Here is a 15,719-nt window from a genome sequence, read left to right on the forward strand (position 1 = left end):
TTTTAAAGATTTAATAAAATTATTTATTCAATATATATTTCCAAAAAAAAAAAAAGACTATTTATCTTTATTATCTTCTAATTGTACTTGTGGTTCTAGGGATTGAAAGTGAAGAATTTGAATGAGGAACAGGACCTCTTGTTTCTCTTGCATATGATTGATCCTTTGTTAGGGCTTCAAGAGATAGTTGATGCATGTAGGTGAGATCGATATCGAGTGTTGTAGGTTCTTCTTCACCACGACGAGAGATGACCTGATCTACAATACGTAAAACGTCGTTTGGAATTGGTTCACTGTTAATTCGATCGGTTTGAAAAAGTGACAATAAATGTTTGACTTGGTGCATTGAAAGTGAAGAACAAACTTGGTCAACAACTTCGATTTCATCCAACAACTTTTTGTCCATGACCAAAACATTGGTTGTTTCAATCATTGGATCCAATTGGCAGAGACTGTCGTGCAAACCCATCGATGATGACCAATCTGCAATCTTTGACAATTCAATCTTCATTTGGAAACCATTTGCCGTACTGCAAAGACCACGAATATTGTTGAGCGAGTTGAGGAGGACGGCGTTGGTAAAGTAAAAGATTTGTGAAAAGAATTGTTGAATCAAGTCGCTATGAACAAAGTTGGATTTTAATATATCGTACATCTCTTCAAGAACATCCAAGAATGAATTGCTATTGAATTGGTTGTGGAATTGTTGGTGATGGTGTTGTTGGTGTTGTTGTTGATGTGGAGGAGATGATATTGGTTCTGGTGCTGTGAATTTTGGCATTGCAATTTGTGGTGAAGAAATGTCTGGTGCACTCTTTCTCTTTTGCAAACGTCCGCTGTTGAATGCATGAATATCGTGTTGGAGAATAGATTTTACAAGTACAGGAGATATACGTGCATAGGTGTTTTGCACAAGACGTGAATAGAATTTAAAAATAATGGCTTTGAGTTGGAATTCAAAGGATTTGATTGGTGATAGACCCGACTTTTCGTCGTAGAGGTGGCCGCCGCCGGCACCATTCACCGAGAGAGATGGAGAGGAAGAGCTGTCGCTTTCGATTTTGTTTTTGATTTTTGCCAATACCAAGCAAGTGGTGGATAGCCAATAGGCGAGCAAAGAGTTGTCGTTTAAGCTCTTTTTGTAGATATTGTCAAAGGCAGTGCTGATACTCGAGAATAGTCTGCTGCCAACCTTGAAATCTTTGAGAACTCCCAATGAAATGAGTCCTTCAAAGAGAGCTGCACCAGAAACAGACATGTTTCCTTTGAATTGTGGTTCAGCCAAATAAATGGTACGTTCAATCAATGTCTTTTCCTCTAGTTCTGTCTTGTATGCCAATGATTGTTTACGTAGATCGTCGACTGATCCAGTCGCCTTTGTTACAATTGGTTGTGAAGATGTGGTGGGTGAAGATGTTAGATGATCCTTTTGGTTTTCACCAGAGGAATCGGCTCTCTTTCTAACCATTGTTACACCAGCATTTAATTTCTCTTCCAAATCTGATTTTTGTTTTTCCAACTGTGCAATGGTACGTTCTAAATTTTCATTTTCAGCTTGTAGTGCAGTGTATTTGGTACGAATGTCGGTTTGAGTCATCGAACCCAAAGCAGTTTCTGATAGTACGGTTTGTTTTAATTGCTTTTTTAGTTTTGTAATCTCCTTTTCTTGTGCAGCTATGACAGCCATCTTTTCCAATTTCTCTTGTTTTAAAATCTCTATATCGGATGAACCACCAGAACTACCTGCCATCTCTTCGCTTAGTCGATGTTCACGTTCTTGTTGTAACATTTCTATATTTCCTTCATGTTCTATTATAGTATCATTCAAAATACGAGTCTGCTTTTTGTAATTTTCAATTTCCAATTCCAATTCTCTAACCCTTTCCAATCTTTCTCCACTCTCCATCTCTGCAAAATCTCTTTCCTTTGTTATTTGGTCCAATTGAACTCTTAGCTCTTTTTTTGATTCTCCTAAATCATCATTTGGATCATCATCTCCAAATGAATCATTAAATGACTATGAAAAAAAGAAAAATAAAAAGTTAATAATATAGCAATATATTTCTTACAATTGTTATTATATATCTCTTACAATATCAGAAGTCATTGAAGTATCAACAGTATCTGAAGCTTCAGAATCAGTTTTATCTAGGAAATAATCTTCACCAGCTATTGTTTTAACCAATCTAGGATCTTTTGATGTCTCAGCTCTATTTAAAACTTTAACCAAAGGTTTATTATTATATTTAATTGGTATAATATTAAATGTACACTAAAAAAAGTAAAAATAGGAATAGGAAATTAATAAATGACTGATACATATCTTTGATTGATAATCCATTTCATACATGCAAGACAGGTTCAGGTTTAATTCCTTTTGTAAATGATAATGTAACAGTTTGTGAAGACTTTGAATTTAAATAACTTGTAACATCAAATTCAATCTTGCCTAGTATTTTACCACTTGATGATTTCTTCTTTTCCTAAAAAAAACAACGATAATGACGATTAATGTATTAATTAAACTTGTTCTTCTTGTTCTTCTAATTTGATTAACATACTTCTTTTAAAGAGAATGCAACCTTTTTACCATCAGGTTTCTGTGTTTTTGGATCAATAAAGAATTTACTTTCAAATGATATCTTTTCATCAAATATAGATTCACCATTCTTTACCATTAGATGACTAGTATCACCTGATGACTTTGAAGATGATCCTCTTTTCCATTGTATAAATACACTACTACCATTCAACTCTTTTAAATTGGTTACTTTTTTAATGACAACTTCTACCTTTACTTTAAACTTGTCTTTTCCTTTATGTGATTTCATCATTTTCGAACGAGACTAGTTATTCTTTATAATGATAAAGAAGAAGAAGAAGAAGGAGAAGAAGGAGAAGAATTAAAAGGTAAATGTAACTGTTGTAGTTGTATTGTTATTATTATTATTATTATTATTATTATTATTATTATTATTATTATTTCTTGTCTTGTGCGAGTGTCTATGATTATAATAATGTTGTTGTTGTTGTTTTACAACACTAATCTAAATAGTTGGTATAGGAAGTGTTGTTTATTTATTAGTTTATCTCTATAATAATAATAATAATAATCATTGATGTCGCAATGAAGAATAAGAATAGTATTCGTTTCTGTCTGTATATATCTATCTATCTATGAAATAAACTAACTTTAGTTTATCTTGAGGTGAGGTGGATTGTTGTTATTGTTTCTCTCTCCGCTCCATACCCCGATCGATCCTCTTGTTTTTTTTTTAAGCTGAGGGGTGGTGAGATATTAATAGGGAAAACACACTACTCGTTACCACTCTTTTCCCCCCTACCCTCTCTCTCTTTGTGTATGAGCTGACCTTACTCATAATCTTAATAATATTACTATTAAATCGTTGTTGTTGTTTAAGCTATGCAAGTATGTATATTATATCTTTCTTACCTTTCGAAAAGTGATAAAGAATAAAACTGGTATTCTGTCTATCGATAGGACAAGAAAGATAGAGAAGAGAAGATGGTTTTAGTGCTTCGTAGTAACTAATTTTGATGAAAGTGCGTGTTATGATAATAATCTGACAAGTTTGGAGGGGTAAAGAAAAACTATTTTTTTTTTTTTTTAATTTATTTATTTTATAACAAAACAACCCTGCAAAGGAAATTATAGTATTAGGTGGTGTGGTTCATTCTAAACGTGTTGACAATCAGATGGATGGACAATAACTTCTTCCTCTTTAAAGAAAATTACTTTTGTCAATCCGTCTATCTGATTGTCAACTTGTTTGCAAGACAACAACAACTCATCATAATATGAACAACAACAACAACAATGATAAACTATAAATAAGACCTATTTTTTGGTAGTTTAAATCATCATCATCATCTTATTTATTTATTTATTTATTTAATTCAAAACTATTAATCAATTAATTAATAATAATGTTATCATTATACATTTACATTTTATTTATTTTAATTTCGGGAATTGAATGCCAATATCTCCAAATTGGTTATTATCCAGGTGCTGGATGTCAAGCACAAGAAGTATCAAAAGAATGGTTTCTTGTTAATTTTTGTCAACGTGGCAATGTATTCCGTGTTGGTGGAGCTCCTGCCAGTTCGTCGTTATCCTCTTTATCTGGTCTTGGTGGATTGACCAGTTTATTGACTACTGCACCTGTCTCTGGCTCTCCATTGACCAGTCTTGTCACTGGCACTACAACTTCACCACTTAGTAGTCTTGTCACTGGAACTACAACTTTGCCATCCTCTAGTGGACTAGTTACAGGTTCGACTACATCTTCATCTGGTGGACAATTAACATTACAAAGTCAACGTGTTCTCTTGGCTGGTAGTGAGGATCCAACTTCTACCACCACATCGACTACTACTACTGGTACTGGTTCGACTACTACCTCATCTCCAACCACTACCACCACTACCGACGCTGTCACATCAGTTTCAACAACTACATCACCATTGGTATCAGCCATTACAAGATACTATTGTCTCGATACAACCAATTGTGCACAAAATTGTTATGCAGTTGAAACCTTTCAAATTAATGGTGCATGTGCATTGTCATCTGAAAATGAACATGTCAGATACTCTGTTGTAGATAGTATTAGTGCCACCTATGATAGAACTAATGGTAATTGTTGGGCAATGAACTTTACAATGTATGTTATTAGAAAGTATATATCACTCACTCTCTCTACTTGACTAACCATTTATTTTCAATCTACCAATCTATCTATCTATCTATTTAAAATTTAGTGATTGTACAACACAACCACAAGGTATGACAGAGTATAGAAACAACTTGGTATCAAGAGGATACAAAGTTAATTGTACCGATGACCAATACAACTATTACAATTGTGTAGATTTTGAGTGCGATCAAGTAGCACTAGTCAATAGTTATCCACTCAAGAAATGTTTGACCAATGCCAAAGACAAAACCTACAACTCTTACTTGTCATTCATTCCAGCTCCACCAACCAATCCACCAACAACACCACCAGCTACCGATGCTCCAACTGAAGAGCCAACCACTCCTCCTACTCCCAACCCAACCTCTGATGCAACCACTAATGTCAGATCATTCCTTTCTACTATTGCAAACATTATTTATTATTATTCTTTACTCTTTTGTATTCTTTTTTGATTGATTAAATCAAATAACTATAATATTATTATATATATATATTTACAGAGAGAGATATATAAATAAATAATTAATTATTACTATATTATTATTATACCTGTATTTATAAATCATATGAACTTATGATGACCCCCAAAGTGTTCTTTTAATTTAATTTTTTTTGGTTTTTTGAACCAACCAAACCAAGCAGCATAAACACACCATCTTTTTATAGTGCCATTATGCTGGTGGGTTTGATTTATTATTATTATTTATTGTTTTATATATATTTACATTAACAACAGTTTAGAAATAAAGAAAGAAAGAATAAACTAATCACCACATAGCAATTGTAATAGTAGTAGTAATAGTAATATAAACCAATCACATCACAGATAGACATATTCATAAAAGCAATATATATATAGATAGAATCATCATATATCATACTACTTGCTTACTTACTTTTACTTACTACCAAGTTAGTAGTAAAACAAAAAAGGAAAGATATCTTGAATGATGGAGTCGAATAATGTTGACGCCGAAACAACCAAGAAGTTGGTTTTGGCAAGTCTATCAAGTCTAGATGACAAGTCACAGAGTTTTAAAGTAAAGCTTGATCATCTTAATAAACTAGTCGATCTTAAAAAGAGTATTCAAGATCTTACTACCATTGTACCATATACACAATTTCTAAAAAGGTATGATGATGATGGAATAAATCTAAATCTAAATCTAAATCAATCAATCAATTAATTAATTTTCTTTTCTTTTTTTTCTTTTTTCTATTTCTATTTTACAGTGTAAGAATATTTTTAGCTACACCACCAAAGACAATGAGAACATCAGCATTAAGGGTGATTAGATATTACACAACCAACTCCAAGTTTATTCAAGAGATTGTATCATTAAAAATTCATTATTTTATAACAAGATGTCTCGAAAGAGATAAACATAGCGAAACAGAGAGAATACAAGCATTGAAATTGGTGAGAACCATAATGGAGATTGATTGTTCTCTGATGCCACCTTGCATCGTCAAATCATTGGTGGCTATTGCCGAGAATCAAGAAGACAACTTTTGTCGTGTCTGTCTTGAAACACTCTGTGAAATATCAATCCGTAACCCACAAGTCTCTTCTCATTCAAATGGAATTAGAACATTATTTGATAGTGTACTAGATCCCTTTTATCAAGGTATCCAAGAATCACTGTTAATTTCCATTCTTTATATTTTAAATGAAGAAAAAACAAGAGTTTATGTTAGAAATAGTGATTTAGAAGTAATTATAAAAAAAAAAAAAAAAAGATATCAAACATCATTTAAAATCAATTGATAAACTAACTTTTATTTATTTATTTATTTTGCTTTGTTTTAGATTATTTTATCACCATTAACCAATTCTTTAACATTGGGTGTAAAAATTAAAGGAATGAGTAAAGAAAAAGAAAAAGAAAAAGAAAAGGATGATGAAATTAACATGAAAAAGTAATATTTAAAACATATATATATATATATGTATATTCATACTTTTTAATCATTATTAACCTTTTTTTTATTTATTTATTTATTTATCTTTAGATGGGTAGGATCAAACAAAGCTGTTGTAACATTATTAAAAAGTTGGATTGGTATAATATCATTGGCATCAGATGAACATGGATTAAAATCAATTGTTGATGCTTTAAAAATGCCCCAACTTGAATTACATGTATTTATCTCTCAATCAAATATTAGAAAAAAAATGGATCAGATGATTAATCATTATACTATATATTTTGTTATTCTATAGGATAAATTATTAGAATCGTTATTTGAAATATTTAGATTGGTTTTACCAAAAAATACAGGTGATCCATTTAGACCACAAAAACAATCACAAGCGATCAATATGGGACCTGATGCATTGTCAGACTTGCCATCGAGAACTCGGTCACTTCGACACAACCTGTTGAATAATTATATAGCTGTATTATTAATTGCATTTATCGAGTGTGGATTGATTGAAGGTTTGGTTCATTTGGGCAACACTACACAAGGTGCAATCATGGGATTGTCACATGACAATGACAAGGAAAAGGAGATGCACCGATTGGTGGGAACTAAAGCAACCGTCTTGCTTGGTGAGTTGTTGCATTTGTCCAACTCGTTGCTTCCACCTTCTCAGTGTGCACGACTACAGACACTACCAGCATTGGTCAATTCGGCCATCTCATTCCGTTTGGATCCTCGTCAGAGATCGCGTTCTTCGACCATGGTCACCAACTTGCACAGCTTTTCGCATGTTAAATCGTCAACGACATCGTTTGACAATACACTTGCCATCACGCTAACCGGTGCCAACAAGTGGCGTCGTATCAAGGGACAAGACCGTCGTTTGGACAAGATCGACGATGTCAAGATGAAGATGGACTATCTGATGGACGATCAACAGTTTCAACAGCGTCTCAAAGACACTCAGGTACTCGTTACCAAAGACGCTGGCAAGTGGAACTGGGAGATTATCTTTGAAATCCTTGAAGGTCCTCTGTCCAACGTCAACCACCTTGCAAGCGCTTTGAGAACCAAGTTTATCAAGCGTATGCTCTCCTTTTTGCGTCCATCCAACAAGATGTTCTCGACGATGGCATGGACACCCGAGAACCTCAAGTTTGTACGTGTTGCATGCGTCACCCTCGAGGTTCTCATCTCATACGACATTGGCTTTGAGTATCTCAAGGACAACAAGACCATCGTGCAGATATCAGAGATGCTCAAGCTCGAGTTGGAGATTCACCAAAATGCCGCCAAGGCTGGTACGCCCGTACCTCAAGGCTCCCACGATACCAAGGGTGGTCGTTTACTCTCGCCTGAAAAGGTCCTCAAGACCATGGCTAGAGAATACTTTACCATGTTGGGTACACTCAGCAGCAATCTCTTGGGTCTCGAGATTATGAGTCGTAATCATATCTTTGACTATATCAAACCACTGGCCGAACTCCCAGGAAGAGATGATTTGTCGCATCTCATCATGACATCGCTCGACTATAACGTGCCAGGTGCCAGTCGACACATCCTCCAAAAGATTCTCACCTCCAACTCGAGAGTCGTACGTTATCTTGCCACCAAGTACATGCGTTACTTGTTGCGTTCGGGTGCACACGACTTTTCAAACTGGGGTGTCGAGTTGCTTGTTGCACAACTCAACGATCCCGATACCAAAGTGTCACAGTTGGCGTTGAATGTATTGGACGAGGCGTGTGACGATCCAAACGGGCTTGACTCGTTGATCCACCTCCAACCACCTCTTCTCAAGCTCGGAAAGAATGGAAAGAGTTTAATGTTACGTTTCCTCTCGCGAAAGAGTGGACTAGACTATTTGTTGGGCACCAGCTTTGTCGAGCAAGAGGAAAAGCTCTGGTTGTCTGGTGAAAATGCCAACTATGTCATTCAAGTCGAGGGTGCCATCTCAGAGGCATTGACTCCACTGATTTGGCGTCAACGTGAAGCACCAGACCAAGGCAACAACGGTGTCTACCTCCCACCACATTTCTACGGTGAATTGGCCAAGACCGAGGAAGGATGTGATATTTTAAAGCGTAGCAATAGTTTCCCAACCTTTGTCAAGATTGCTACCGATCAACGTGCCAATCCACTTGAGCGTCGTGCTGCCATCTTTGCAATTGGTCAAATTGGATCGTCGCAAGCTGGTTTCCGTTTTCTCGAAGACCATAATGTCGTCCCATTGATTGTAGAGATGGCTGAAAAGGCAACTTGTCTCTCGCTTCGTGGCACTTGTTTCTACGCACTCGGTATGATCAGTTGTATCGAACGTGCCAACGAAATTCTATCCAAATGCGGATGGGAGTCTCCATCAGACTTGACATCTCGTATCTCTGTACCAAAAGACTTGCAAAAGAGTACATTCCTCAAAATCACACCCTATGACTTTAAGGGATCTTGGGCTGGCAATGCAGTAGATCCCCTTCAATCACTATTGGACAATGCCATCAAACAAGAGATTGTCACCTTTGTCGGTAACTTGGCATCACACATCACTGCCGAGACTGCTTCAAAGAACCTCAAACGTCTCAAGTTGAAACACCCAGATTTGTTTGCCTCTGGAGACATGTTGTTTATGGCATTCTCGCTATTGGATCATTACAAGTATCGTCTTATCACTCGTCGGTTTATCTATGATTGTTTCGATACTGCCATCTTTTCTTCTGATCCTTTTGAAAGTATTACCAATTTTGAAAATTTAGTAAAAAAATAAATCAACTACGAATAAGATCTTTGATTTATTTAAGACACTAGTAATTATCCTCTTTATTCTTATTATTTGTTAAATTAAAATTATTACAATTAGATACAAACGTGACGTATGATGAATGTTTATCAATGAGTTCTTCGAATGATGCATTTTAATTAAAGAATAATTATAAAAAAAATTAAATTAAAAAAGATACAGAATGATGAGCTCACTTCATTGGCAATGAATGAAACTCATTGAAGAAAAACAAAGAATATACAGATATCTGTTTCAATATTAAATAATAGATAGAAAAATGGGCAATAATCAACAACAACAACAACAAGATGATATATTCAACAAAGTGATAGAATCAAATAAATGGTTATCAGAAAACTCAAAATATGTAAAGATCAATAATGAAGAGATTGATAACTTTATTAAAACTTTATCAAAAGGTATGTAGAGATGAATTGAATGAATTGCTTTGCTTTGCTTCTTTATTCACATCAATCAATATAACTAATCAATATCTTTTTCTCTCTCTCTCTCTATTTAGAACAATATAACAAGCATTCATCATTGGTAACATTTCCATTAAACTTTTCATCGATTCAACAAGAAGTATGCTTTTGGTTTATATTGGATTTGATCAATATTGGTAGTGGATTTAGAAAAGAGTTGCATGAGGTATCGGATAGAGGTGCCTATGAGACTATTTGCTATGGATTGCTTGGTATGTTTTTGTCACAGTCTGGCAAGTTGGATAGCAACTTTTTAATGAATCTATCGTTGCACGAAATATCAAGCTTCTTTAACATACCAGTGTCAACCGAAGTACAACAACCAGATCTGCCGGGTATCTACACGTATCGTGACTCTGTCGTCAAACCATTGATTGTCAACATTCACAAAATCTTAAAAGAGTCGGCAGAGATTATCTATCGATTGGGTCACTCTGACTTTGGTGCCTACGTACTATCATTGTACAATGTCTATGATGCAGAACAAGGCCCATTGGCATCTACATTGGTACAAGCACTTGTAGATACATTCCCAGCTTTCAAAGATGAAGCTAAATATACCGACGGCGAAACAACAAAGACAATCTACTTGGAAAAGAAGGCACAATTGTTGGCAGCTGATTTGTATCGTCGTTTCAAAGATACTGATGCACGTTTTAATTTCATTGATGTAGATCGTATGTCTATCTTTACCGATAATGTCGTACCTGCCGTACTCAGAAAACTCAATATCCTCCAAGTCACCGACGATACCTTGGTCCAACAAATCAACCAAGGCAGAGAGTTACCCGCCCAATCACCCCAAGAAGTAGAACTCCGTGGTCTTGCCATCTATGCATCCCGTCTCATTGTACAACGCGCAGCACAAATCTTTTCATCAACACCAGAAGAAAACTTTATTGGCAACGATGTTAAATTGGATTATTATCTTTGGAGTGTTGGTAAACAACCAGAATATAGATCTTTTGAAAGACATTCAACAAAACAAACTTTATTTTATTAAATCAACTACCAGACCTTCTTATTTTTTGATCAAATCGACATCGACACCAAGATATTATCGATGATTTTTTTTGTCTTTAAAGATATTATATTCATTATAATTATTAAGATATATTCGTCTTTTTTTTATTAATCATGGTAGTTGGTTAATCACAGATGATCATAAAGCGACACCTCATGTACTCATTCATTCATTCATTCAAAGTTAAAAGATGAAGAGATTAATCATAGTAATATTAATACTAGTATTTAATATTTGTATGTTTGTGTTTAAACAAAACAATAATCAAATAAGAGTGTATTCTGCTGCTAATCTATTTTTCTTTTATTCCTTCTTTTAAGACTACGTAAACTCATATTTAAATGAATATGTTCAAGGAAAAGTTAGTGACCTATTCTATGACTGTTCATCAGGTGAGTCGTGTAGATGTCAAGCTACGTTCTTTATGACATTGAATAGTACATCTTTATTGGTTCAACCAGTCTCTACAGGTTCAACAGACTATGACTATATCAATCAAGAGTATAAATCTATCGTTTCTCAAGGTACACTCACAACAATCTATGTAGAGATGTGGAATAGACCTGGATACAACACCTATCCAATATTATCAGTTTCCAACATGGAATCGGATGCCATCGATGTTACTGTACCGTGGATTTGTCAAGAGCAACACTTTCAATTCAAGTTGACCCCTATTCAACGCTTAGGATTCCTTTATGTTGTGGGTGTGTCTACTATCAACTCGACGATGGACATCTCACCAGCATATGGGAGTTCTCCTGGATTTGCCCTTGTTGCTTACATTGCCCGTACATATTTAAATGAAGTTAACCTATGTGTCCTCCCATTAAAAAATCAAACATCAGTATTATCCTACAATGATCCTCTCACCTTGCCAATAACAACACCTTTAGTTTCGACAAATTATACCATCCCCAATATCACTCCATTTGGTAAGTATAAACAAAAACAACAACAACAACAACAATAATATTATTAAAAAAAAAATGATAGGATTATTATTAATTTTCTCATTTCTTTTTCTTTCAAGTCAATTTAACATTCATTTCAGCAATTCATTATCCTACAGTACAAGTATATGTAGAGTATGGACAAAGTGGACAGATTAATTCATTTATCAATGTTCAAGGATACAACAAACCAGCTATTGTTTTTAGTGAGTTTGGATCTGTTTTCCCAATGCTTGGTAACAGTCAAGACATGCAATTAGTGAGTGCAGATAAATTTAACTATCAAGGGATTACAAATCCAATAGTCTCTCAAACGTTTTATAATATTCGTGGTCCTACCCTAACTCCCATTCTTCCATCTCCAAAATCATTTGATTTGTATTTTCAAGGTAAAAAAAATCAAAGACTAATACTACTACTACTATTACGACGACGAATATAATATAATTAATTCATTATTTATTTTTAATTATATATATATAGATCCTCAAACTTTTTTTACCAATTCTACACCAATAGATTTGGGACCAACACTTGGAACATTGAATTTAGTAATGGGTGATTACTTTAATCCAGTTAAACTATACTATCAATCAAATGTTGAATACACCATTCCATATCCATATGGATACAAACACAATTACGATGAACAACTCAACCTTATTCGTTACAGCTTTTCATTCTTGACAGGTGTTTTCAATTTTAAAGCAACAATCTTGTTTCGTCAAACTACTCAACTATTTGATGAGACAATTAATTTTTATTTACAAGGTACCATAGAAGAAGAAGAAGCAGGGAAGAAGAATAATCAACTTTTCCTAACCAAACTTTTTTTTATTTTTGTCTAGATACTTTGGTCCCAATATTAGTTTCAGTTGATTTCCAACCATTCTCTTCTGATAGTTTTATCGTTACTATGAGAATTACCGACAACTTTAGTGGAGTGTACAAGATTGAATTTGGCACCAGTCCAGTCAGGAGATTCTATGCATCGGATACTCTAATCTCTGGAAATGAATTGGACGGAATCTATGTATTTGAATACTCATATTCTTCAATAGACACTTCACCGCATTTAATCAATATTTACGATAACAATCAAAATGTTTTACAAATTGAAAAGGATATTTATGATATCAATTTAACTAAAATCCCACCAAGACCTTTTAATCCAATTTGTATGTATAAAAAAAAAATAATAATAATAATTAATATATTTATTTTATTTTATTTTATTTAGTACAAATAACATCAGATGATTTTACACATTTTGAATTTTATCCAAATATTGTAAATACTAGTTTAGGTCCAAGTATGGTCACTATGTTGTTTAATTTGACCGAAAATTTTCCAAGAGATACTTTGGTTAAATTCTCTTTTGGATGGAATTCTCATATGCTTTATTACACAGATTTGATGATGCCAGTCATTGCCGAGTATCATCCACCCGACAATATGTTTAGAGCTGATTTCTTGATCCCTGCCAACACTGAAAACTATACATTGACATTTGCTAAAACTTCTTTCTCTCCTATTGATGCCATTCAAGCTTCTTTAATTGAAAAGTTTGGTTCTCAAGCAAAAGTTGATTTAGTTTCAAATTGTAAGTAAAAACAAAAATGAATAATATTAATTAATTATTAATGTTTAATTCTTTTTAATTTTTAGATTTAGATATTAAACCACCAATGGTAACTCGTTTAGTACCAATACCAGGCAATAATATAATGAATAGTGGTGCAGATTTCTTGGTGGGATTTAATATAACTATTGTAGATCGACCAAATGGATTCAGAGAAGGAACTTGGAATATTAAATCTAGTATTGATGGAAAGCTTTATTCTTTTAAATTGGATAATAGTACAAGAGTTTCTGGTGACCAATTTGAAGGAACCTACCAAGTGAATTGGACTATGGACGGATCGTACTGCCAAAACCAAACATTTTCAACATACAATATTTCGTTGGTCGATCAATCAGGTGCTACTTCTGAATACCCAAGTTTAATGAATTTCGAACCAGCCGTCCACTTGGATCCATTTATTCAATTAATCACTTCACCACTCAATTTATTTATCAACTATAACTGTTCGGTCCCTACAACAAGTGACTCTGTACCACCAACCATTCTTGCATTCAGTTTTACCCAAGACAACGATGCAAGAGTCGTCAACTTTGACCTAACCATTCAAGATGCACTCGTTGGCATATCACTTCGTCACAACCCAGTAGTTTATATTTGGGACAAGAATGGAAGATATGTGTCGATTGAATCAAACAACAGAATCATTCACAACGTTTCAACAGTTTCGTATCAATATTCAACACAACTAACCTATTCTGTGGCCAGTACACCTAGTCTAGTGTCTGTTTATGGATTGGTTGATAAGAATTTGAATACCGATGGTTATTCAAGCGCTGATTTGAAATCAAATGGGTTCCAGTACGATATTACAGTCCCTCAATCACCAGATGTACCTGTATTGTTTGAATCTACATCAGTTTATAGAATTGGAGGTATATTAACGGTACGAGGTGCTAAACTAGGTGACTCTACACTGCCCAATCTAGTCGCATTTATCGACTATGGAAATGGAGAAGAGATGGCACCCATCGACATGGTATACAATGTTGGATTACATGTCAAGGTTGGAACCATACCCTCTACAACCACAAAACTAATTCTTCGAGTTAGATCCAACGTACCATCCCAACAGTACTCTAATAAATTGGTTATTCAAGTCAAAGAGTACAAACCTACAAGAGTCATTCCACCCAACCCAGAACCAATTCCGTGCCCAGGATCACCGTTGGTGTGTAGTGGAAGAGGACAATGTACCAATGATGGATGTGTTTGTGTAGCACCATGGTTTGGTCCAGCTTGTACAAGTCAGGTCGTTCCTGTAAATCCTCCTATTCGAAATGAAACTGATCCAACTGTCATTATAGGTGGAGGTAATGGAACAAGTGGTGGGAATGGTACTGGAGGAAACCAACCAATTAAAGTTAGAACAATCATCTCTATAGTTGCCATTAGAGAATTGTCCTATGACGGAGTAGAAGTTGCAATGCACAAGTTTTCAAACTGGACGCTCACCGATCAATCCAATTCCACCCAAGACAATATTCACAACAGCACTCAATTGTACAACTATCAAACATTGATGAACCAAAACTCAACCCTTGTCAATGTTAATATTGAATGGTTCAATCAATCCACTACCATTCAATTTGCACAGTCCAACATTACATTGCCACCCTTTTCAACCAAGATTTCAATGTCATTGTCTAGATATGATTTTGCAAGTATTTTAAATACCCTCCAAGTTATATTTAAAGTAACCTTTCAAGATGATGAAGGAATAGATAGATGTGTTGAAAAGGGGTATGGATTGGGTAACGATGACAACCAAGATGATGTGCAATGGCTAAAGATCCAAATAGAGGATCAAATGTTGTATGGTCAATTTATTAGAAGAGCATTGGTTGATGGTCGTCCAAATAATGTCCGTAATGTCGTATTGGATGGTTTGTTTGGTGACACTCTATCTACCGACTCTTTTATTGGTATCAACATACCTCACTACTCTTTCAGTGCAACTATTGATCCCAACTTTTCAAATCTAATCAATTTCGATGGTGAAACACCTAGTTGTGGTGACACCAACAAACTATCAAATGGTGCTATTGCCGGTATTGTAGTAGGTTGTGTCATTGCACTAGCCATTGTAATTGGTACTATCATCCTCATTAAAAAGAAACATACTCAAAAAGGTTACGAAATACAAATGAAAAAGAAATTAGATTCTTTTAATAAAAGTCAATAAATAA

The 15,719-nt window shown here is 34.6% G+C and overlaps 6 protein-coding genes across 6 annotated transcripts; 4 read left to right on the top strand and 2 right to left on the bottom strand.

Moving 5' to 3' along the window:
* Window positions 1-70: 70 nt before the first annotated feature.
* On the bottom strand, window positions 71-2,831 carry DFA_00054 (C2 calcium/lipid-binding region-containing protein; the record flags this gene model as incomplete). Its single annotated transcript, XM_004357714.1, has 4 exons — window positions 71-2,017; window positions 2,093-2,272; window positions 2,349-2,483; window positions 2,562-2,831. 4 exons carry the CDS (start codon window positions 2,829-2,831, stop codon window positions 71-73), a joined length of 2,532 nt encoding a protein of 843 aa, XP_004357771.1.
* Window positions 2,832-2,903: 72 nt separating this feature from the next.
* DFA_00055 (uncharacterized protein) lies at window positions 2,904-3,380 on the bottom strand (the record flags this gene model as incomplete). Its single annotated transcript, XM_004357715.1, has 2 exons — window positions 2,904-3,047; window positions 3,345-3,380. 2 exons carry the CDS (start codon window positions 3,378-3,380, stop codon window positions 2,904-2,906), a joined length of 180 nt encoding a protein of 59 aa, XP_004357772.1.
* Window positions 3,381-3,948: 568 nt separating this feature from the next.
* DFA_00056 (uncharacterized protein) lies at window positions 3,949-7,667 on the top strand (the record flags this gene model as incomplete). The annotated part of the gene is made up of 8 exons (XM_004357716.1): window positions 3,949-4,688; window positions 4,786-5,162; window positions 5,793-5,856; window positions 5,958-6,438; window positions 6,535-6,644; window positions 6,738-6,867; window positions 6,949-7,279; window positions 7,519-7,667. The coding sequence occupies 8 exons, from the start codon at window positions 3,949-3,951 to the stop codon at window positions 7,665-7,667; spliced, it is 2,382 nt and encodes a 793-aa protein (XP_004357773.1).
* Window positions 7,668-7,767: 100 nt separating this feature from the next.
* On the top strand, window positions 7,768-9,563 carry piaA (cytosolic regulator of adenylyl cyclase; the record flags this gene model as incomplete). The annotated part of the gene is made up of 2 exons (XM_004357717.1): window positions 7,768-9,376; window positions 9,505-9,563. The coding sequence occupies 2 exons, from the start codon at window positions 7,768-7,770 to the stop codon at window positions 9,561-9,563; spliced, it is 1,668 nt and encodes a 555-aa protein (XP_004357774.1).
* A 140-nt stretch (window positions 9,564-9,703) lies between these two features.
* Window positions 9,704-10,914, top strand: DFA_00058 (uncharacterized protein; the record flags this gene model as incomplete). The annotated part of the gene is made up of 3 exons (XM_004357718.1): window positions 9,704-9,845; window positions 9,947-10,123; window positions 10,214-10,914. 3 exons carry the CDS (start codon window positions 9,704-9,706, stop codon window positions 10,912-10,914), a joined length of 1,020 nt encoding a protein of 339 aa, XP_004357775.1.
* Window positions 10,915-11,125: 211 nt separating this feature from the next.
* On the top strand, window positions 11,126-15,715 carry DFA_00059 (uncharacterized protein; the record flags this gene model as incomplete). The annotated part of the gene is made up of 7 exons (XM_004357719.1): window positions 11,126-11,171; window positions 11,256-11,870; window positions 11,969-12,277; window positions 12,372-12,659; window positions 12,737-13,066; window positions 13,129-13,491; window positions 13,557-15,715. 7 exons carry the CDS (start codon window positions 11,126-11,128, stop codon window positions 15,713-15,715), a joined length of 4,110 nt encoding a protein of 1,369 aa, XP_004357776.1.
* Window positions 15,716-15,719: the final 4 nt, after the last annotated feature.

This window comes from Cavenderia fasciculata (assembly GCF_000203815.1).
Source record: "Cavenderia fasciculata unplaced genomic scaffold Scf_Dfasci-F-a-11f03.f1-5, whole genome shotgun sequence".
Taxonomy (NCBI): Eukaryota; Evosea; class Eumycetozoa; order Acytosteliales; family Cavenderiaceae; genus Cavenderia; species Cavenderia fasciculata.